Source organism: Manis pentadactyla, chromosome 12, assembly GCF_030020395.1.
Source record: "Manis pentadactyla isolate mManPen7 chromosome 12, mManPen7.hap1, whole genome shotgun sequence".
In the NCBI taxonomy this organism is placed as follows: domain Eukaryota; kingdom Metazoa; phylum Chordata; class Mammalia; order Pholidota; family Manidae; genus Manis; species Manis pentadactyla.
In genome coordinates this window covers 91,353,401-91,375,895 of record NC_080030.1, presented here as the reverse complement: position 1 = coordinate 91,375,895, position 22,495 = coordinate 91,353,401, and the positions used below count along the sequence as shown (strand labels likewise).

Sequence of the window (22,495 nt, the reverse complement as noted above, 5' to 3'; positions counted from 1 at the left end):
TCTTCATTTTAGTAGACTCTTAAAACAGAGGTAATGGTTAATACCATATTAAGAATTTTTAAATAATGTGATTACCAAAGAACAAAACCTTGTAATGTTTGTAGCATATATTTTTTTAAATTACCGGAAGGCTATGCCTCTGAATAGTTTCCATAGTAACTTTCCGATATGCTCTTAGTACAGCCCTCTAATATCTGAACTGTTTTTAGGTAACCAAAAAAGAAGAGAACATTTTAAGAATACAACTGACAGGTTGACAACTCATGAAAATTATTAGAGATATATTTGCTCTCCTAAAAGCTGAAGAAGAGTCTTGATGAATTGTTTTCCCACATACATAGAACTTCCTAGAGCCTTAGTTTTTTTTCGAGTATATATTTCTGTAGAGGATTTTATTTTTTATTTTTTGAGTGTTAACCTCTTATTACATGTACTTTTATGTTGTTAACAGCACATTTAAGAATATTATAATTTAAAACTATTACAGAAATTTTTGAAGTAAAGAAATACATCAAACATAATCAACCCTGTCACTATGAATATTACAGTACCATTGAAAAAAATTTTTTTAATTGGAGTGTGGTTGACATATTGACATACAACATTAGTTTCAGGTGTATAAAATAGTGATTCAACATTATGAAGTGACTAACACAATAAGTCTAGCTACCATATGTAACCTTACAAAGTTACTACAATACTGTTGAAGAATTTCCAATGCTATACTTTTCATTCCCCTGTGTGGGGAAGTTGGGGTTCCTCTGGCCAGGATCCTCACTGAACTTAAACCACCTGATGATGTACCTGGCCTGTTGCTGGGCTGCCGCTTCCACAACTTCAGGCACTAAGCTATTACTGCTCTATATAGAGAGCTCTGCTGGTGCTCTGGGCAGAGGCAGAGATGCTAGTGCTCGACCTGCCACCAGGAGAACAAGCCGGGTAATAAACCCTTTCACCCCAAAGAATGTTTTGCTGTCAATTTCTTTGGTCACATTGAATCCATAGCGAACTTGCCCGGGGCTGAAACCCACTGGCAAGACACCCTGACTTCTTTATTTTATAATTGGAAGTTTATACCTCTTGATCCCTTTCACCTATTTCACCCATCCCCCTACTCCCCTCGCCTATGGCAAACAGCAGTTTGTTCTCTGTATTTATGAGTCTATTTCTGTTTTGTCTGTCTTGTTTTTTTTAGATTCAACATATAAGCAAAATCATATGGTATTGTCTTTCTCCACCTGGCTTATGTCACTTAGTACAATACCCTTCAGGGCCATCCATGTTGTCACAAATGGCAAGATTTCGTTCTCTTTTGTGGCCGAGTAATGAGCATGCATGTGTGTGTGTGTGTGTGTGTGTGTGTGTGTCCATCCCACATCTTCATCCATTCATCTGTTGATTGACACTTAAGTTGATTCCATATTTTGGCTATTATAAATCCTGCAATAAACCTAGGAGTCCATGTATCATTTTGAATTAATGTTTTCATTTTCTTTGCATAAATTCCTAGAAGTGGAATTTCTGGGTTATATGGTATTTCTGTTTTTAATTTTTTTGAGGACCCTCCATACTGTTTTCTAGCTGTACCATTTTACATTCTCACTAGAAGGTGTGGGGAAGTTGGGGTTCCTCTGGCCAGGATCCTCACTGAACTTAAATCACCTGATGATGTAACTGGCCTGTTGCTAGGCTACTGCTTCCACACCTCGGGCAATGAGCTATTACTGCACTATATAGAGAGCTCGGCCCAGTTCGCTGGGCGGAGGCAAGACAGAAGGGCACAACAGTTCTCTTTTATCCACATCCTCACCAGTACTTGCTATTTCTTGTCTTTTTGATAATAGCCATTCTGACTGGTGTGGGTGATATCTCACTGTGGTTTCGATTTGCATTCCCTGATGATTAGTGATGTTGAGCATCTTTTCATGTGTCTGTTGGCACTATGTCTTCTTTGGGAAAATGTCTATTCAGGTCTTCTGCCCATTTTTTAATTGAATTGCTTTTTAAATTTGAGTTGTATGAGTTCTTTATGTATATTTTGGGTATTAACCCCTTATCAGATATATAATATCCAATATCTTCTCCCATTCATTAGGTTCCCTTTTTGTCTCTTCTCCTGGGCCCCCTATAATATGTAAGTTAGTATGCTTGATATTGTCCCAGGGATCCCTTAAACTGTCCTCATTTTTTTCATTCAATTTTTCTTATTGCTGTTGCAGTTGGGTGATTTCTACCACCCTGTTTTCCAGATGACTGATCTGTTCTTTTGCACCATTTTATCTACTTCTAATTTCCTTCAGTGTATTTCTCATTTCAGTTATTGTAGTTTTCATTTCTGATTGGTTCTTTTTTATATTTTCTATCTCTTTATTGAGGTTCTCACTATATTCATCCATTCTTCTCCCGAGTTTGGTAAACATCTTTGTGACAATCACTTTGAACTCTTTATCTAAAAGATTGCATATCTTTGTTTCGTTTAGTTCTTTTTCTGATGTTCTGTCTTGTTTTCTTCCATTGGAACAGATTGCTTTGTGTCGTCATTTTGCCCAACTCTGTGTTTGTTTCTGTGTATTAGGTAGATCGGTTATATCTCCCAGTCTTGAAGGAGTGGCTTTATTTAGAAAATAAATGAATCCAGTAGCATAAATCCCCCTGGTCACCCAAGCCAGATGCTCCAAGGGTGTCCCTCTGTGTCAGCTCCGTGCACCCTCCTGTTGTCCTCGGCTCTGATTGATGTAGACCTGCTGGGCTGCAAGGCCCAACCACAACTTACACAGGTGTGCAGTAATTGGGCCTGTCCTCTGGCCTTGCATGGCTGCAGCAGCTGTGGGCATGATGGTGAGTGAGAAGACCTCTAGCTGTGACTGTTGCAGGTGTCCTAGGGTGTGGGGTTAGCTCCCTGGTTTGGGACTGCTTGGGGAGGTGCAGGGGCAACTGGTTGGTCCCAGGTAGGACTGCCTACCTGTCTTGCCAATGGGTTTCAGCCCCAGGGAGGTTCATTATGGATTCAGTGAGACTGAGGAATAACAATGGACCGTTCTTGGGGCGAAAGGGTTTATACCCAACTTTATTCCCACGGTGGTAGGTCAGTCACTAGAATCCCATCCACTCTGAGCGAGTCTGCATGCAGCAAGCCGGTCTCTACCTCTGGGCCTCTCTGCCCCTCAGCCGTCTCAGTCTCTGTCCTCAACGCTGCCACCACTCCAGTCTTGCCTCTGCTCTCCTGCAGCCTTGCAGCCCTGCAGCTGTGCAAAAGCCCAGAGCACAGGGCAGAGTTCTTTATATAGAGTCAGTAACGCTGTATTGCCCAAACGTGTAGTGAGCCAGTGTACCAGGGCCAGGTGAGAATCCTGGCCATAGGAAACTTCACTGAGTTCACACTACCACATGTGGCCGGCTGTGGAACCACTTGGGAGGGTTGCTGGCTGGGGTGTGCTAGTTGGACAGGTCAGATCAGGGGTCACCAGATCAGGACCAGCAGTGCTAGTGCAGTAGATGGAGAGTGTCAGAAATGCATCCGCCAGCTAGGTAGATGGGGAGTAGAATAAAAGAGGAAAAAGCAGCTCCTGCCAGTGCTTCCTTCCCCTGAGAAAGTTCCAACACATGCCTGCCCCTCTGGTACACGCCCTACAATTTATCAGTGAATCTTCTTCATGTGAAACCCAAGTGTTCTTCACACTTCTGCCTCTGAGCTGGGACGCAGAGTGAGATGTGTGTGTGCCCTTTAAGAGCAGAGCCTCAGTTTCCTGCTGCCCTCCAGCTCTCTTGGACAGAAGAAGCCCCACTGGTTTTCAAAGCCAAACATTATCGGGGTTCTGCTGAGCTTGGGAGCCCGATGTGGGACTCAGAGCCCTAATTCTTCAGGGAGGGCTTCTGAGCTTTGGTCTCCCTCCTCCTTGTGGGGTGGGGAGTCTGTCCTGCCTAGAAGGCATCTCCATCCCTCCCACCTGTCTTGTGTCTTTTTCTTTATATCCTCATTTGTGTAAAATATGTTCTGCTAGTCTTCAGAGATAGTTGTTCTATATGTAGTTGTAGTTGCAGTGTGTCTGTGGGAAGAGGTGAACTCAGGACATTCCTACTCTACCATCTTGGTCCCCTCTGAAGAGGATTTTAAAAAATTGATATGAGAAATAAAATTTCAGGTTTCCTAGCTCATTATCACAATTTATGATGATAGCTTAATTAAACTTAGTTTTGATTAGCACCTGGCTAATCACAGGTACATGGGTTTTATGGATTCAGCATTTGTACTGTCTCTGCCACTCATTTGTGTCAGAAAAAGACCCTCTCAGACTCAGTAAGCTGATCTGTTTGTGATAAAAACTGATTGAATAAACTAATGCTCCTATGGAAGGGACAGATACGAATAAATTTTATACTACCAGTTCACCCCAATTGTGATATTTAAAGTTGAGTTTAAACATTTGTTGTATCACAGGTGAGAGGGACTTCATCTCATACCAAAGAGGAACTACCCTAAGACCAATCACCAAAGAAAGTTGCCTGTCATTTGACTCATCTCTTCTTGCATAACAAGCCACTCTAATACTTAAAATAGGGATTGGCAAACATCAGTTGCTAGGCAAAAACCAGTCTGTCACATGTTTTGGTAAATAAAGTTTTATTGGAACACAGGCTTGCACACATTGTCCATAGCGGCTGCTTTTATACTACAATGTCAATTGAGTAGAGTTGAGTCAAATAGTTGAGATAGAAACCAGGTGACCTGCAAGCCTAAAATACCTACTGTCCAGCTCTATAAGAAAAAGTTGACAACTCCATAAATCAGGAAGTCAGGAATGGCTTAGCTCAATGGTTCTTTTACTTGTCTGTGGTCATTTATGTAGCTGTGGTCATCTCGAGGTCATACCAGGGCTAGCAGCCCAGGTGGCTCACCTGCTTGTCTGGCAGCTCACCTGAGGGCTGACCAGGCATCGCTCTCTCTCCACATTGTCTCTCCAGCAACAGAGTAGCCAGACCTCTCTGTGAAGGTGCTCTGGGCTTAAAGATAGTAAAGGTATCTACTCTTTACTATCAAGAACAAGCACAGCATCACTTCTGTCACATTCTGCTGGTCAGAGGCACACGATCAGCCTAGATTCAAGGGGCAGGTGAATAGACAACATCCCTTAATGGCAAGAGTGGCAGAGAGTTTGTGCCTATCTAATTCTTTTCATTCATGTCCTTAAACTCAAGAAGAATACATCGCCTTCTTCTCTGGGGAGACCCTTCAATACCATATTATTCTCACACTCCTTGCTATAACCTAACGGGCAATAAAGGAAGATCAGTAGGGAGGTAGTGTAATATGTCACCATGCATTCATCCTTGTAATGCCATTGTAAGTTTCTTGAAACTTGAGAACTCGCCACTATTGCTCACTTTTAGCACCTTTCTCCCCATTTTTACTTTACCATCACCATCCCTCCTCCCCAGCGGAGCTTGAAATACCAAGGCCAATTAATACTCATTGATTCTCTGGCTTTTCTCCTAAGTTTTGTTTTTCATATAATGTTCTTTTTTGTTCATGCTTCTAAGAAATGTGTAAACATCAACTTGTTCTACTTGAGTTGTGTTCTGTAGGTTTTTTGTATTTTTTGTGTGGCGGTTTGTTTGCTAATGCATTTGCCCCGCAACCTCCCTAAACCCGTTAAGGCAGGCTGGAGCTTAAGGAGTGTGAGTGCCGAGAAGGCAGAGTCCCTGCCCCAGCCGCCCATCTTCGCTCTGTTATTTCTCATCCAGCATTGCTCTGGGAATGGAGCTGCTCCCTCCCTTCTAAGTTTTCCAGATCTATGGTGTTTACCATTGTGGTTTCAAAGTAGAGACAAACAAGTTGGAGACAGGGTCAAAACTGATAGAAAACATTGTTCTTGAGTTTCTTCTGAAAATGAGAGGCAGGAGAAGATAATTTTTTTAACATATAATATCTTAAGTAGACCAGGCACTTCCTGAAAAGAGGCAGAGATACAATCACTGTGCTCAAGAAATTTGCCCCTTAAATTGAAATGGTGCTGATATTAATAGGTAACTTGCTCAGGGTCGTAGAGCTAACTCTGATGCCTGTATACTTAACCTTCACCGCCTCCTTGATAACGGTTGGTTGTCATATATTTTGTGAGATCTAGAAGTAGTGTAAAGTGCCAGGGTAGATGCCAGTCCGTCATAGACAAGGCTCTTTCCCGTGGGTGATACAAGAATTGAAGCTGACTACTGTCTCCTCTCTCCTCTCCGCAAGTCAGCCTTTTCCTGTTTCGTTCAGATCAAACCTGGAGGAGCGCAGTCAGCAGGGCAGCCTTTCCTTAGCACAGTCTTCTCCGCCCCCAGCGGTTCCCCAGCGGGAATGTTTTCCTCACAACAGATTGAGGACCTCTGATTGGTAAAATGGGAATCTGAGAAATCAGGGTGCCAGTTCTGACTGTTCGTAACAGATTTGATGATCTTGGATGGAACACTTTCTTTTCTTATCTAGAAAATAAGAGCAATAATACCTGTTTTTTCTTACAAGATTTGAGGAAATTACATGAAATAAAATTTTATTAATCCCAATAAGGTGTCCAGATTGTAATTCATTCACTGTGGCTACTTTGGATGCCAGAGGAGTTTAATCTTTATTTCCCATTTCCTTGTTTTCCCTTCCCAGTAGAAATATGGTGCCAAGAAATGACAGATTGATAATTTTAAGGTACATTTTGTCAAGGCTGAAGACCTAGATAAATTCAATTCATCTAATCCTAGAGAAAAAATGCAAAAGGTCTGTGAAAGCTATTTTTTTTTAAAAAACAGATAAATAGCTAGTTTGAAAATAATTCAGATTATAAAAGAATGTTCAGTGATAAAGAAGTCTCCTCCCCACCATACTTTCCCAGCCCTCCCCTTAATGGGCAGTCACCAGTACTCTTTCTTGTTCACCCACCTGGAGATGTCTATGTGTTTATAAACAAATCCCCAAAGTATATATTGTTCTACTTCCTGCTTTTCTCACTAAACTGTATTCTGTGTTCTTTTAATCTCAATACTTCTAGGGCTGGTTTATTACTTTAATTATTTCATAGCATTCTTTTCTCTATTGATTTTTTTTTAATCAGCTTTTTGGTGGTGTAACTAAATGCAATACAATACAGTTCACCATATTTCAATACAGAATTTGGTGAGTTTTGGCAAAGGTGTTCAGGTTGAGTACCACTACTACAACTATGGTATAGAACATTTTCTCTTTTTTCTTTCTGTTTTATTGATTTCCGCTTTTATCTCTGTCATTTTCTTTTATTCTGCTTACTTTGATTCTCCAGTTTCTTAAAGGAGAATCTGAGATTGTTGATTTGAAACCTTTCTTCTTTTCTAACATAAATATTCTACCCTGTGGAGCTTTCTGCTTTGGCTCACAGATTGGCAGGCATAGGGGCCACCTTGCTTGCTCCTGTTCTCTTAGGGGTCCCAGCCCTTCACTGTCTGGTCTATAAAACCAGTGTTTGATACAGTTTTCTACTTTTCTCATTATTTAAGACACAGGGATAAATCCAGTCCTTGTTGTTTTCTCCTGGCTAGTAGTGGAAGATTCCCTATTTTTCTTTTTTTTAATTTTTATTAAGGTATTATTGATATATACTCTTATGAAGGATTCACATAAAAAAACAATGTGGTTACTACATACACCCGTATTATCAAGTCCCCCCCACATACCCCATTGCAGTCACTGTCCATCAGTATAGTAAGAGGCCACAGTCACTATTTGCCTTCTCTGTGCTACACTATCTTCCCCATGATCCCCCCCACACCATGTGTACCAATCATAATACCTCTCAATCCCCTTCTCCTTCCTTCCCCACCAGTCTTCTCCCACCTTCCTCTTTGGTAACCTCTAGTCCCTTCTTGGAGTCTGTGAGTCTGTTGTTGTTTTGTTCCTTCAGTTTTGCTTCATTGTTCTACTCCAGAAATGAGGGAAATCATTTGGTACTTGTCTTTATCTGCCTGGGCTTATATCACTGAGCATAATACCCTCTAGCTCCATCCATGTTGTTGCAAATGGTAGGATTTGTTTTCTTCTTATGGCTGAATAATATTCCATTGTGTATATGTACTGCATCTTCTTTATCCATTCATCTACTGATGGACACTTAGGTTGCTTCCATTTCTTGGCTATTGTAAATAGTGCTGCAGTAAACGTAGGGGTGCATATGTCTTTTTGATCTGAGAAATTATATTCTTTGGATAAATTCCTAAGAGTGGAATTCCTGGGTCAAATGGTATTTCTAATTTTAGTTTTTTGAGGAACCTCCATTATGCTTTCCACAATGGTTGAACAAGCTTACATTCCCACCAGCAGTGTAGGAGGGTTCCCCTTTCTCCGCATCCTCACCAGCATTTGTTGTTCTTAGTTTTTTCAATACTGGCCATCCTAACTGGTGTGAGGTGGTATCTCTTTGTGGTTTTAATTTGCATTTCCCTGATAATTAGTGATGTGGAGCATCATTTCATATGCCTGTTGGCCATCTGAATTTCTTCTTTGGAGAATTGTCTCTTCATATCCTCTGCCCATTTTTTAATTGGGTTATTTGCTTTTTGGGTGTTGAGGCTTATGAGTTCTTTATATATTTTGGATGTTAACCACTTGTCGAATATGTCATTTACAAATAAACTCTCCCATACTGTAGGATGCCTTTTTGTTCTGCTGATGGTGTCCTTTGCTGTACGGAAGCTTTTTAGTTTGATGTACTCCCATGTGTTCATTTTTGCTTTTGCTTCCCTTGCTCGAGGAGATGCATTCAGAAAAAAGTTGCTCATGTTTATATTCACAGAATTTTTGCCTATGTTGTCTTATAAGAGTTTTATGGTTTCGTGACTTACATTCAAGTCTTTGATCCATTTCGAGTTTACTTTTCGGTATGGGGTTAAACAATAATCCAGTTTCATTCTCTTATATGTTTTGCCAGTTTTGCCAACACCAGTTGTTGACGAGGCTGTCATTTCCCCATTGTATGTCTATGGCTCCTTTATCATATATTAATTCACCATATATGCTTGGGTTTATATCTGGGCTCTCTAGTCTGTTCAATTGGTCTATGGGTCTGTTCTTGTGCCAGTACCAAACTGTCTTGATTATTGTGGCTCTGTAGTAGAGTTTGAAGTCAGGGAGCATAACACCCCCACTTTATTCTTCCTTCTCAGGACTGCTTTGACTATTTGGGGTCTTTTGTGATTTGATATGAATTTTAGAACTATTTGCTCTAGTTCATTGAAGAATGCTGTTGGTATTCTGATAGGGATTGCATTGAATCTGTAGATTGCTTTAGGCAGAAGAGCCATTTTGATAATATTAATTCTTCCTATCCATGACCATGGGATGTATTTCCATTTATTGGTATCTTCTTTAATTTCTCTCATGAGTGTCTTGTAGTGTTCAGAGTATATGTCTTTCACTTCCTTGTTGAGGTTTATTCCTAGGTATTTTATTCGTTCTGATGCTGTGTGAATGGAATTGTTTTCCTGATTTCTGTTTCTGCTAGTTCATCGTTAGTGTATAGGAATGCAACAGATTTCTGTGTTTTAGTTTTGTATCCTGCAACTTTGCTGAGTTCAGACATTAGATCTAGTAGTCTTGGAGTGAATTCTTTAGGGCTTTTTATGTACAATATTATGTCATCTGCAAACAGTGACAGTTTGACTTCTTCTTTACCAATCTGGATGCCTTTTATTTCTTTGTGTTGTCTGACTGCCATGGCGAAGACCTCCAGAACTATGTTGAATAAAAGTGGAGAGAGTGGGCATCCTTGTCTTGTTCCCAATCTTAAAGGAAAAGTTTTCAGCATCTCGCTGTTAAGTATGATGTTGACTGTGGGTTTGTCATATATGGGCTTTTTATGTTGAGGTACTTGCCCTCTATACCCATTTTGTTGAGAGTTTTTATCATGAATGGATGTTGAATTTTGTTGAGTGCTTTTTCAGCATCTGTGGAGATGATCATGTGGTTTTTGTCCTTTTTGTTGATGTGGTGGATGATGTTTATGGATTTTCTAATATTGTATCATCCTTGCATCCCTGGAATGAATCTTACTTGATCATGATGGACGATCTTTTTTATGTATTTTTGAATTCGTTTTGCTAATGTTTTGTTGAGTATTTTTGCATCTATGTTCATCAGGAACATTGGTCTGTAATTTTCTTTTTTTGTGGTGTCTTTGTCTGGTTTTGTTATTAGAGTGATGCTGGCCTCATAGAATGAGTTTGGAATTATTGCCTCCTTTTCTACTTTTTGGAAAACTTTAAGGAGAATGGCTATTAGGTATTCACTAAATGTTTGATAAAAATCAGTGCTGAAGCTGTCTGGTCCAGGGATTTTGTTCTTAGGTTGTTTTCTGATTACCAGTTCAATTTCATTGCTAGTGATTGGTCTGTTCAGATTTTCTGTTTCTTTCTGGGTCAGCTTTGAAATTTATATTTTTCTAGAAAGTTGTCCATTTCTTCTAGGTATCCAGTTTGTTAGGATATAATTTTTCATAGTATTCACTAATAATTCTTTGTATTTCTGTGGTATCCATAGTGATTTTACCTTTCTCATTTTTTATTATGCTTATGTGTGTAGACTCTTTATTTCTTGATAAGTCTGGCTAGTGGTTTATATATTTTGTTTATTTTCTCGAAGAACCAGCTCCTGCTTTCATTGATTCTCTCTATTGTTTTATTATTCTCGATTTTATTTAGTTATGCTCTAATCTTTATTATGTCCCTCCTTCTACTGACTTTGGGACAGATTTGTTCTTTTTTTTCTAGTTTTGTTAATTGTGAGTTTAGACTGTTCATATGGGATGGTTCTTATTTCTTGAGGTAGGCCTATATTGCAATATACTTTCCTCTTAGCATGGCCTTTGCTGCATCCCACGGATTTTGTGGTGTTGAATTATTGTTTTCATTTGTCTCCATATATTGCTTGATCTCTGTCTTCATTTGGTCATTGATCCATTGGTTATTTTTGAGCATGTTGTGAAGCCACCATGTGTTTGTGGGATTTTTTGTTTTCTTTGCATAATTTATTTCTAGTTTAATACCTTTGTGGTCTGTGAAGCTGTTTGGTACAATTTCAATCTTTTTAAATTTACTGAGGCTCTTTTGTGACCTAATATATGATCTATTCTCGAATATGTTCCATGTGCAATTGAGAAGAATGTGTATCCTGCTGCTTTTGGGTGGAGAGTTCTGTAGATGTCTGTTACATCCATCTGTTCTAATGTGTTATTCAGTGCCTCTGTCTCCTTACTTATTTTCTGTCTGGTTGATCTGTCCTTTGGAGTGAGTGGTGTGTTGAAGTCTCCTAAAATGAACAGCACTGCATTCTATTTCCCCTTTAATTCTGTTAGTATTTGTTTCACATATGTAGGTCCTCCTATGTTGAGTGCATAGATATTTAAAATGGTTATATCCTCTTGTTGAATTGATCCCTTTATCATTATGTAATATCCTTCTTTGTCTCTTTGACTTTCTTTATTTTGAAGTCTGTTTTGTCTGATACAAGTACTGCAACTCCTGCTTTTTTCTCCCTATTAGTTGCATGAAATATCTTTTTCCATCTCTTCACTTTTGGTCTGTGTACTTCTTTGGGTTTGAAGTGAATCTCTTGTAGGCAGCATATAGATGGGTCTTGTTTTTTTATCCATTCAGTGACTCTTTGTCTTTTAATTGGTGCATTCAGACCATTTACATTTAGGGTGATTATTGATGGATATGTACTTATTGCCATTGCAGGCTTTAGATTCATGGTTACCAAAGGTTCAAGGGCAATTCCCTTACTATCTAGCAGTGTAATTTAACTCAGTTAGTATACTGTTACAAACACAACCTAATGGTTCTTTTTTTTTTCCTCCTTTTTCTTCCTTCTCCATTCTTTATATATTAGGTATCATATTCTGTACTCTTTGTCTATCTCTTTTTATTACCTCTGGTGAAGGCTGTTTAACCTTAGGAACACTTCCATGTATAGCAGTCCCTCCAAAATACACTGTAGAGGTGGTTTGTGAGGGGTAAATTCTCTCAGATTTTGCTTATCTGGAAATTGTTTAATCCCTTCTTCATATTTAAATGCTAATCTTGCTGGACAGAGTGTTCTTGGTTCAAGGCCCTTCTGCTTCATTGCATTAAATACATCATGCCACTCCCTTCTGGCCTGTAAGGTTTCTGCTGAGAAGTTTGATGGTAGCCTGATGAGTTTTCCTTTGTATGTGATCTTTTTTCTCTCTGGCTGCGAATAGTCTGTCCTTATCCTTGATCTTTGTCATTTTAATTATACGTCTTGGTGTTGTCCTCCTTCCCTTGTATTGGGAGAGCTGTGCACCTCCATGGCCTGAGAGACTATCTTCTTCCCCAGATTGGGTAAGTTTTCAGCAATTACTTCCTTAAAGACACTTCTAACTCTTTTTCTCTCTCCTCTTCTTCTGGTACCCCTATAATACGAATGTTGTTCCATTTGGATTGGTCACACAGTTCTCTCAGTATTCTTTCATTCCTAAATACCCTTTTTTCTCTCTGTGCCTCAGCTTCTTTGTATTTCTCTTCTGTAATTTCTGTTTCATTTTAATCGCCTCCACCATATCTAATCTTCTTTTAAAACCCTCCATTGTGTTCCTCAATGATTGGATCTCCATCCTAAATTCGTTCCTGAGTTCTTAAGTATTTTTCTGTACCTCCAGGAGTATGTTTATGAATTTTATTTTAAAATCTCTTTCAGGAAGATTGATTAGTTCAGTCTCACTTGTGCCTTTTTCTGGTGGTGTTGAGATTTTGCTTTGAAGCAGGTTCCTTTGATCTCTCATGTTTGTATGTGGCGCCCTCTAGTGCCCACAAGCTCTATTCTCTGGAGCTGCTCAGCTGCTTGAGCGATGTCAGGATTCACAGTTGTGGTGCTGGTGCCTGGAGGGAGGAAAGAGCTGTTTCCTGCTTTTCGGCTGCTGTGCCTGTCTCCACTCCCAGAACCAGTGGGCCAGACACACAGGTGTAAGCCTCTATGCTTAGCTGCTGTAGGTGGGGCTTCCTTCTCGCTGGCCTGATGCCATGGCAGGGTTTACCAGTTTGCGAGCCAGATATGGGCTGCCTGGAAGGAAGGCGCTGCAGGCAGCATATCACGGTGGGGCCTTGGAGCTGCATAGCCCACGAGGGGTATGGAGCACCTGAAGATCATGAAAGTTCCCAACCTGCTGGGCAGAGTGCACCAGACAATTTTGTCTACTTGTCCTTTCTCCTAAGCAGTATGTTCTGTGCAATCCTTGCCCCTTTAGCAGCCATCTCACTTTTAGGAAGTCTCTCAGACTGCCCACCCAGATCAGCCGGGTATGAATCCCTGTTTTCCACAAGCAGCTGGAATCTCATTCTCTTCAGGTATTCTGCCTGTCTTAGCTTTCCATCCCCACTAATCACCAGAGCACCATGCAATGTAGGTTCTTGCTCCCAGAGCAATCTCCAGGGCTAGGTGTTCAGCAGTCCCAGGCCTCCACTCCCTCCCCACTCTGTTTCTCTTCCTCCCACCCATGAGCTGAGCCGGGGTGGGAGAAGGGCTTGGGTCCTGCTGGGACATGGCTTTGGTATGTTACCCTGTCCCGGGAGGTCTGTTCTTTTTTTCAGGTGTATGCAGTCTGGTGTAGCCTTCTTTTCTGTTGCTCTTTCAGGATTAGTTGTATTAATTATATTTTCATATTATATGTGGTTTTAGGAGGACGTCTCTGTCTCACCTCTCACGCTGTCATCTTTAATCCAGTCTCCCTTATTTTTCAACTGTATAGAAGGACATTTACTTTCTTTCTAAGTAATAATTAACTGAACACCCTTGAGGTTTAATACTTTCACAATTATGGACATGTTTATGTAAGATCAACTTTTTCAATTGTAATACCCTTTAAAAAGATTATATAACAAGGCTTTAGAGACAGACCAAAATAATATCTAATTTTTTAATGTTGAAAAACTTAGAAAATTTTCATCATACACAGAGAGAAAAATGTGATTAAGTCCTATGTGCTTATCACCCAGATTCAAGAGTCATCAAGATACAGTTTGCTCATTATCTTGTTCCTTTTTGTCTGAGTTCCTTCATCTGTAAAATAAGAGGTGAAAGTCCCTTACCTCACAGCTCTTATGCATATTAAATGTAATAATGAATGTTAAGTGCATACTTATCAGGTAGTGAATGCTCTAAAAGCATTTGGTATTGTAAAATACTGATTTCACTGTACTCAAACACAGTGTGATCAATGTGTTGATTGAGAGTTTGGAGTGGTGAATCAAGTTTCTGATTATTCTGGAAATTTTATGTGTAAATATTTTTATGTTTTTCAACTTTTAACTTTTGATAGGGTAAATACTGGTAGATACTACCCATATAAACAAAATTTCTTCTGTATCCTCAACAATTTTTAAGAGGATAAAAGGTTTGCAAACTGGTATGCTAAATTAATTCCCAATAATCTACATTGTTTGTATAAAAATGTTCTCTCTGAATTGTTTCATCTTTCTCTCAATCCCTAAGTGTTTCTGTTCCCTGAGTACCATTTCTGTGTATGGGGCCACCTCCTGCATCACAGCATCAGTTTCACCAAGTGTGATTCTTTCTGGGTTCTGATTTGTCTTTGCTTTAAGTTTCTAATTTTTAAGTAATTTTGGCTTCAGTTACCAAAGGCCTTAGTTCTCAGTTGTGTTAAACTGTGGAGGCATGACCTAGTTTATATTAAAACTGTTGTTCTTAGAACAGAAATATAAGTTTTGCAATTATTTGCAGCTCACCTAATGTTGCCAAAAGATTTCACGTTGGACATTTGCGTTCTACCATCATAGGTAAGTGTTATTAGTTTCACAGAAAATACTACCTGTGACTTTTGGGCAGTATTTGATGATGCAGTCTACTGGTTTCATGCTTAAATGACAGGGTGAAATACTTTAATAACCAGACAAAAAACAAAATGTTCAACTTTGTGCAAGCCTAATACTAAGTAAATACATTACATGAAATGGGAAAATTTGGTCTAGAAGTGGAAAAAATTAATCTGTCTCAAAACCGAAAGATAAACTTAGAAACCAGTTTTAACTGGTATGTTTGTTATGATTTAACTTTTTAAAAATTTATGTGTGTCTAGAACATCTAAAAGATGCAAAAAAGAAAATAGTTTTAGGAGATGATAGTTTTTTTGTTCATGTATATTGTTTTAAAGAAACAATGTTTTATGTCAATTTTATCTCAATTTTATCTCAATTTCTAAAAAAAGAAACTCAATCTGAGTAATGTGAGTATTAACTGGAGTGTTTTAAGAATGGAAATTGAAACAAAAGACTATTCTACTAAAAAGAGATTACTGTCAGACTTCATAGTTACAGTGCTTAAGTGTATATACTTATGATTTCAATTTATTTAAAATGTGATGTAGCAGCCCAGTCAAGAAATGGCAATTAGAATTGTATAATATCAGAATTGAAACAGACTTTGAAGTTATTATCTCATTTAATCTGTCTTCCAGTATAGAAGTCTGTTGAATCCTTAAGAGAAAGTCATTTAACTAGTACTTGAATACTTCTAAGAATTAGAGAAATCAGTACTTTGTCATTGATTATTACTGAACTGGAGTCAGCCCTTATTGTTACAGAGTTCTCAAGCAGCATTCTTAGATAGGAGATGACAGGAGTTGATGAAAAAAGAGTGTTAGAAATATACTGTATAATAAAAGCTACATAAGTAAGTTAGAAGTATAGGGAGTAAATGAAGGGTCAAACGTGATAAAGTTGTTTTCTAGTTGTTAAGGGAAATAGTTCCACCGGAAAAATATCATATTTATTGAGAACTTATTTGCCGTGTCACATGTTTTCACATGTTACTTCAGTTAGTTTCACAACAGCCCATTTGGTAAATACTGTTAACTTTGGTATGATACCAAAAGTAACTCTTCTGAAATCACATGGTTCTAAGTATCATAGCCAATTCTAAATTCTAATTCCATGTCTAATTGCAAAAGTCTGAGTTCAGTCAGTTAGTTGGATTTATAAGGTAATAAGATACTAATTAAAAATAGGAATGCAGTCCAAGCAACAGCTGAGGAAGGGTGCTTCCTGTTGCTGGGACTGTATAGACTGAGGAAGTCTAGAAGTAGGAAAGCTGGAAGGAAAGCAGCTGCAGTAATTTAGGTCAGGTATGCATACTGCTGAGGGATTATTTGCAGAAAACTAGATCCATGCTTGTAAACACAGGGAGGGATTTACTAAAGGATATTAAGTAGTTTACAGAGTTGCTGGAAATGCTGAAGAAGCTCTGGAGCAAGCTGACATAAATGCCTCCCAAAACTGTGCCATCGAACTTGATCGTCAAGGGAGCTTCTTTCTTTTCTGCAACCACTTCCACTGTTGCAGAACCAAGCTGCCAGTGCTACAGTCTGGAAACTGCTACTAGCCCCGCCATGCCTTCTAGACTTCATAGCAGCAGCAGAGGCGGCCCCGTGCTCTGTCATTTAGTTCCCTTGGAGGTCACATGGCAGAGCACTAGGCCCGCTGTAAGTCATGCCCCCCCAACACACAAAGCCTCCACAACTGCACTTCCAGCTCCCCTTCCATGCCACTTCTGCCTTCGCTATCTCACATGCAGTGTATCTGATTGCCAACACCTAAATGGCTTCCGGAACCCTAACTGCAAGAGATTCTGGGCAATAGAATTTGTAGGTTTCCAGCCTCCGCAGTATGTGAGGGCACACTAGAAGGAGAGCAGGCGAGATGCTGACTATCAAACCTGTATCAGCAGGGCATGAAGGGGAGGGCCTGGGACTGCTGTGTGCTGTCAGAGAGCAGGCATGCGAAGGTGGACTTCAGTGTTTGAAAGAGGTAGGGTGCGCTATTGAGAAAATGGCCAGTATGGCTCAGATTCTTAAGGCCACAGCCAAATTATTTCTTGTTAATTACTGAGATTCTGTTATTTTCTGTCCTTGGAATTGACTTGAAACAGCAATTACTCTAACATGTGTTCCCAACTCCTATTAATGTTGGTGGAAATTCTGTTCTTGTGAAAACTGAGATTGTTTGGAATAACTGCCTCCAAAATAATTCCTTACTTCCTTTCCATAACATAGATGAAAACACAATAGGTGAACATTTAGTGAAAAAGAACTGAGTTGGTAAATTTTGCTAAAAGAATTTTCTGTGTTATGCTTTTGATAACAGAGAAGCACATGGTTCTTAAGCCAAAACAGCCAAGAAATGAGAAACTATATTTTATTGATTTCTAGGAAATTTTATAGCAAATCTCAAAGAAGCTTTAGGGCATCAAGTAACCAGGATAAATTACCTTGGAGATTGGGGCATGCAGTTTGGTAAGTAAGTGTGAGATTTTATTTTTCATTTCACGGCAAAGTTTAATTTCTTTTACTGTTATGTCACTTGATCATTTGGACAGAGTATAGGCAGAATCCCAGTGGATACAGTAAGGCCTCCTACCCATTTTTTTTTCCTAGTGGCTCTTTTGCATGAATCTTGTATTCTATTTATTGAAGTAATTCTCACCACACAAGTTTTGGGGGAGAAGACTTCGCACATTCAGAACAACCTGATAAATACAGGCTCTTACAGTTTTATTAAAGACAAGTAGTTTATACTGTTAGTTAAGTGGAGAAGTGAGTACGCAGGGAAGAAATAAGTCTAGCTAAGTATACCCTTGTGAACCACAGCCCCGCCATTTTTCAAACAAGTGAAGTCTAGCCTCCCTGGGCCATCCTCTATGAAGGGTGATCTGTTGTTAGACCCTGGGCCAGTGGCCTAGAGGAAAAACAAAGTGATATACTTTGGCTTTCCCTAAAATTGTACAGTGACGTGATCAAAAAGAAAAGAATGAGACTCAGGTGAGTGTCACAAATTATCTCAAACGTCATGAGTTTACTCAGAACCACTCCTAACTCATATACACCAGTAGTAAAGGTGTAGAAGGGCAAGGCAGAGGAAGTCGGTAAGATAACGAAGGATTGGTAGCATGCGAAAAGCAAACCGAAAATCTCTGGCAACTCCTATGTGTGTTGTAAGATCCAGCCCCAGTGTCTCTGACACACAGATACACACTTGCCCATCTCACATCACAAATCCCTAGTTCCCAGCTCTACCCAAGTAGGTGTCTGTGTTCTTACTTGTGCACTTCTCTCCCCGGCTAGATGATATATTCCTTGAAGGCATGGACTATATATCTTAATTACTTTTGCATCCATAGCACTTGGCACATAAGAAACACTCAGAATGACGAATGAATGTGTCCCTCAAAGTGTTTTACAACACTAATCCAAAAGAAAAGCTCAGTAAAATTTAAAGCTTCTAAAAAGTGCAGTGTGCACTGCCACCAATACTGTAAAGTTCACTGATAAGACTATGCTCCAGATCTAGTGAGATGAAGTCAGAGTTTCCCCAAAAAAGGATTTGTCGTGATCTTCTCTTATGAATATTATCTTTTCAGTTAATAAAAATCTTTTTTAGATCCTAAAAAGGGTTGAATTTGAACATACTAACAGTGACCTCACTTTTCACTGTGGAGGAGTCAGAAAACATGCCCTGCATTTTAAAAATTCACCCGCAGTTCACAACAGCTGGTAGTCAGGCTTAGGCCTTAAGCTCAGCAGTCAGATTTAATAGATGGCACCTGCTATATGTTAGTTTGACTTAATTTAGGCCTTTCAAAGATAGAGGCAAATGTGTGATTATCGTCATCATTAAACTTAAGCTGCAGAATTTTATTATTGCGGTTTTTCTCTAAAGGACTACTATGGTTAATGAGCCGTCTGCCTTTGCATTATAACCATCATTGTTAAAGAGCTTTAATTTGGACCCTTTTAGCTCTCCACTACTGAAAGTTGGCAGACAGTTCCTAATCACAGAATTTGTTTTTGAAAATATATTAGGTTGAATGTTAAATGGAATTGGCTTTTATCTTCCTGTTTCTGTTTTTTAGAACACTGGGCATCTTGCCACACCCTGCTCCCAAGACCCTGAATCATAATCACATTTGCTCTTGCTTGAAAGTGAATAGAGCTGGTACATATATTTCAGTCATCTTTCTAGTTCCTTCAAAGTATTGTAATAACCCTGTGCTCAGTAGCATTCATTACACTTTCTGCAGAACCTGTAGAGAAAAACGTGTGGCAGCAAGGCTCAGTGGCAAAGCTCCTTTAGAACTGAAGCTTTGTGATTGATAGTGTGGAAACAGATTGATTTTTTAAATAATTAAACTGCCTTTTATTGCTCTTTTCCCCAGGCTGCAACTATCTTCAAACTGAAATTGTGGTCATCTTCTAGCAGGATATCCTAGGATATAAATATTCACAGCCCATACTAGGAATTTTCATTGCTAGTTTAGAAATCTCCATTACTTTAGGGGGGAAAAAAAAAAAAAGGTTCAAATTAACACTATCCCTGAATGCTAAACTTACCGTTAGAGACGAAAAAATATTAAAAAGACACATAAAAGACAAACATATGACCAGATAAAAGAATTTCATTGCTTGGTCACTTGGGAGTAATCAGGGATGTTTCAAGTTTTGTCTTCTATTGTTTTCCTTCAGTTACTTCCTTAAGAACAAATAATATAACACCAAGCCAGTTCCTACCTTTGTTTTATTTTAACATCTACAAGGTTAAAAAGAAAGTTCTGAGATAACTTCCCATCAGTTTGTTCTCACAAATTTTGTATGCCCAGCACCTAAGCATCATGATGTCCTTCCCCAGAGTAGCAGCTGCTCAGTAAATACTTGTTTTATTAATGCCTGCCAGGGAGGTGTTGGGCACTGTTAGTACAAAGATAAATAGGTCCTAGACCCTGCCTTTGGTAAGCTCATAGTTGACTGGTTTCTGTGAAATTAATTTCAGTGATCTATTCAGCATATTGAATCTGCAATTTGGTATATTGAATTTGACTCTTTTCAATTGATGGGGTAGCAGAAGGTGATGGCATGTGTTTTGCAAAGTTCTCAGGATACATAATTAGGAGAGGTTGATCTCTTCATAGAACTATACCTGTTTCCTGCCATGACTATTCTCTACTGTTCCATTTTATGATTTTTTCATACATGAATTATTATGGTAGGTCTTCTGGGAACTGGCTTCCAACTGTTCGGCTATGAAGAAAAACTCCAGTCCAATCCTTTACAGCATCTCTTTGAAGTAAGTTGGCAAGAGACAATATTAGAAAATGCTTCAACTTTTTTTTTTCAGAGTACTGTGCAGTTTGGCAGCACATTTTTAATCCCAGAAGTTTTAAAAAATGTCCCTTAAAGCAAGGAACCAGAACAATTCAAAGTGTTGCGTTTATTTTACTAAGGAGTTCTTTTCATTTTCAAATCCAAGTGTTTTTTTTTATTACTGTTTTACTTGATTTGGAACAGTATTTCTCCAGGTATAGAATCTTCTTAGTATAAACATGTAGTATAACAGACTTGATACAGAACAGAGTTTTCTCAATTTTTTGTCAATTGATATGTCCTGCGGCTTCCTTCATGGCAATAACTATAATTAATTTAGACTTGGAAAATGTGAGTGTATGCTTTTTTTGCTGTGGTTCCGGTGGGGGTAAGGCACACGCATTTCCCTCTGAATTTGTGTGTGCTTTTTCATTTCTACATTTTAGCTCCTTTTCCTGGCTTTTGCCCAATGTGGACTCCTTTCTTTCTACCTCAGTTAGTCCCTTGGATACTTACTCAGTCTTTGCTGAAGTTCATTAATAAAGCTCTTCCTATCTAATTAATCTCCAGAGACGTGTTTTCTTTTCATTGTCCCAGTTGTTATCTCTGCATTTCTGAGCCTCATGAGAAAAAACACAGGTACATCAGCCAGGTTAGTGACCTACCAGGAGACCAGACCCAAGATGTTATGTCTGTGTGAGAAGGAGAGTTGCTACACAATGCTTTACTTCCCTAGCCAAAGCCACAGAGAGCTTTTTGTTAAATGATGTTTTTCTCTTGCAGCTGGCTTTGTAGTTACCTTTAAGAAAAACATTCTAATTCTTAAAGACCTTTAAAGGTTTGTAATTTCATCCTGAGTCCATGTCTACACTGCACTTTGAATGCCTACATTTTGATTTATAATATTAGCCAAAAGATTTTTTTCTTACTCTTTCCCACTAAGAGTTGTATTGATAGGAAAGAGTTTAAAAATTAATAATTCCTTATGGTTGTCTGTAAGTAAAGCATGCCATCCAGCAGCAGATTTTGTGGTCTAACTCCCCCTAAAGTACACCATGATCAGTATCCCCCAGTTTCCGTTTCTAGCCAGGTTAGAAATGATTAGATAGTTTTAGCATTTCTGTGATGGTAATATTTAACACCCGTGGTCATTTCTCTACTGCATTTTAATTTTTGTGCTTTGCTACATTACTGGTTTTTCTCTGTACCTATAGTCATTCTTTTCCCAGATGTCTGTGTTGTATGTGCTTAAGACTTTCAGTGGCCATCGTTGGAAACCGTTACTTTAGTTGTTCTACTTTGTTGTCATGAAGTAGGGTAGTGTCCCCCCAAATTGGCTGATGTGCTAAATAACTAAAATATTTGCTATTTAGAATTCGCAGTATTGACTCAAGGAAGACGTGTCTAATAAGCTTTGCAACATTTATCAAAAAGCTTTTCCAATTATATAAAAAATAATTTCTTATGGTAAAAAGTTAGCAAGTATTAAATCTAATTAGTGGGATATGGGTGTCATTATCTACTTTCATCTGTTTTAGAAACAGTTTTTAAAAGTAATTTCTCAGGGTTCCTCCTGGATTTAAACTACTTGAATGGACCTTGGTAACATCTAACACTATACCTCTAAGAACATACAATCTACCCTTTTCTTTTGTTTGGTACATAGGCTTTAGGACTTGACTTCTTGTTGCTTTTTGTTAATATGGACTTTGATAACCATAGAAGTTCTGCTACAGTATGAGCAGTCTCTCATAAGAAATAAATATTCATGCCAATAAAGTAGGCATTAGCCCTGTACCCTAGCACTGACATTTCTAAAGGTAACATGATACGTTAACACAAATAGTATAAATTTTTTCTTAAGTTCACAATCACCCCCATAGTATTTCATTATTTTTATCCTTTCTAAAAGGATTTGAGGTGATAACAGTGATGAGCATTTTAGTAAAAAAGACATAGTAAGTCAGAGGATAAGGTATTAATAGATAATAGTATATAAGAGATTTTAACCCTGAGTTTTCTTGTATCAGTGCAAATAAAAAGTAGTAAGTAGAAAATAGGGCCAGATCAAAGCACCAATTTGATGAATGATAATGTTCACTTGTTCTCCTTTTTTTAAATGTAGAGGAAGTATCTGTTCCTCAAGAGACCATGTTTTTCCTGGCTTTAGAGCCTCCAAACAATTTCCCAAGCTTAAGTGAAGAAAATAATTTAAGACTAATTGATTCTAGGCATATAGAGGATTATTTATATAGTTAGAAATTTTTATTTTACAAGAATTGAAATCAAGAGTTTCTTTATTGGTTAGGTCACATTACCTTTTTCAAGACAAG

General features: G+C 38.6%; 1 protein-coding gene across 4 annotated transcripts in view; it reads left to right on the top strand.

Moving 5' to 3' along the window:
- RARS2 (arginyl-tRNA synthetase 2, mitochondrial) overlaps positions 1-22,495 on the top strand; it is a 107,480-nt gene that overhangs the window by 59,138 nt on the left and 25,847 nt on the right. For all 4 annotated transcript variants that reach the window (XM_036912176.2, XM_036912175.2, XM_057489410.1 and 1 more), the window contains 3 exons: positions 14,756-14,811; positions 17,238-17,321; positions 20,069-20,145. In XM_036912176.2, the coding sequence (XP_036768071.1) occupies positions 14,756-14,811; positions 17,238-17,321; positions 20,069-20,145 (217 nt within the window). The remainder of the gene's footprint in view (positions 1-14,755; positions 14,812-17,237; positions 17,322-20,068; positions 20,146-22,495) is intronic.